Source organism: Fukomys damarensis, unplaced genomic scaffold (assembly GCF_012274545.1).
Source record: "Fukomys damarensis isolate Sample0158 unplaced genomic scaffold, DMR_v1.0_HiC HiC_scaffold_17, whole genome shotgun sequence".
NCBI classification, from domain to species: Eukaryota; Metazoa; Chordata; class Mammalia; order Rodentia; family Bathyergidae; genus Fukomys; species Fukomys damarensis.
In genome coordinates this window covers 74832558-74834213 of record NW_022900929.1, presented here as the reverse complement: position 1 = coordinate 74834213, position 1656 = coordinate 74832558, and the positions used below count along the sequence as shown (strand labels likewise).

At 41.7% G+C, this 1656-nt stretch overlaps 1 protein-coding gene across 1 annotated transcript in view; it reads right to left on the bottom strand.

The window, feature by feature from the left end:
- Sqor (sulfide quinone oxidoreductase) overlaps positions 1 to 1656 on the bottom strand; it is a 47190-nt gene extending 45534 nt beyond the window's left edge. The window contains exon 1 of the mRNA XM_010632494.3: positions 1578 to 1656. Within this exon, the coding sequence (XP_010630796.1) occupies positions 1578 to 1614 (37 nt within the window). The 5' untranslated portion in view covers positions 1615 to 1656. The remainder of the gene's footprint in view (positions 1 to 1577) is intronic.

The window sequence follows — 1656 nt, the reverse complement described above, 5'->3', positions numbered from 1 at the left end:
AAAAAAAAAAAAAAAAAAAAAAATTATTAGTCTGAAGATTAGTATTAGTACCACTTTGGTTTATAATTCCACATTTTGTTTCTACATAATTAAAGAGACTAATGCATTTAAAAGAATTGTGAATTCATACTGCGACACAAAGTGTATAGAGATGTACATGTGTGATATCAATAACCAAGAGAGGTGAAGAACCAGCTGTTGGCGGAGCAGGATTTTTACTGTTATTAAATGCAGATTGGAGTGTTATGACTTCAGGTTGTCAAATGCAATACCCATAGCAGCCACAAAGAAAATACCTACAGATTATATGCAAAAAGGAGTGAGAAAGAAATCCGAGCACTTTTACTACAAAAAACAACTAAGCAGAAAGAAGACTGGTAATGCAGGAAGAGACCAACAGCTATGAGGCACAGAGAAAACAAATAACATGAGAGAAGTCCGTGCTTATCAGTAAATACTGAAAATTCAATATTGAATTAAACTCTCCACTGAAACGACCCAGTGGCAGAATGAATTTGAAACACATGACCCAACTAGATGCTGTCTTAAAGAGACTCGGTTTAGATCAAAAGATGGATCAACAAATGGATTAAAAGTGAAAGTATGGAAAAAATATTCCATGTGAATAGTAACCCAAAAGATCAGGCATGGCTATGCTAACACAGACCAAATGAATTTTAAATCAAAAGAGTGCAAGAGAAAAGAAGGATGTTATGTATTAATATAGAAGGCTCAATACAACAAAAAAACAGCAATTATTAACATTTGTGTACCTAACGATAGACCATCAAATATATGAAGCAAAACCTTACAGAGTGGAAAGGAGAAATAGATACCTCCAAGATAGTAATTAGACACTTCAGTTACACACTCCTAACACGAAAGGAGCAACCAGACAGAAGACAAATAAGGAAATGCAGGGCTTAGAAATGAACCAACTGGTTTTTACAGAACAGCTCATAACAATAGCACACATTCTTCTCAAGTGTACATGTTAGATTTCCCGGGACATGTGAACCCCTCAGTCTCCATAGATTTTTGTTAGTTATCAAACAAATTCTCTCCTGTGACCAAAACGGGACAAAGCTAGAAATCAACAACACAAATAAAACTGAAAACTCACAAAATTGTGCAGATTAAATAACATACTGTTAAACAACCGGTGGGTAAAGAAATCACAAGGGAAAGTAGAGACAGAAGAAAACGAAAGCACAACACTTCGAACTTTATGGGACACAGCAACAGCGGTGGGAAGGGGGAAATTTGCATGAAAAGATGAGGAGCAGCCAGCTCAGCTGACCCCAGGGGGCATCCGGCCATCTTCCGCCACTTGCCCAGCTGCTGCCACCAGGACACCCAGCAGCTGCAGGCTGAGCAGCAGCTTCCCAGCTGCGTCCAAGACAGCAAGCAAAAGATCCAGAGGCTGAAGCAGGCCCCAAAAGAAGCCGGGCTGACACGGAGCAGTACCGTGTGCAGAGGAAAAGCTAACAGAGCTGCAGTCCTGGGCCCCGCCCGCCGCAGCTGCCGCAGCCTGGAAGTGGAGAAGCAGACCCGCGGCAGGTGACCATGTTCCAGACCTGCTCCGGGGAGAACAGCGGTGAGGTCCTGTGACATCCAGCCAGAAGTCCATGGAAACTACCGCGTATGCGGCTAGAA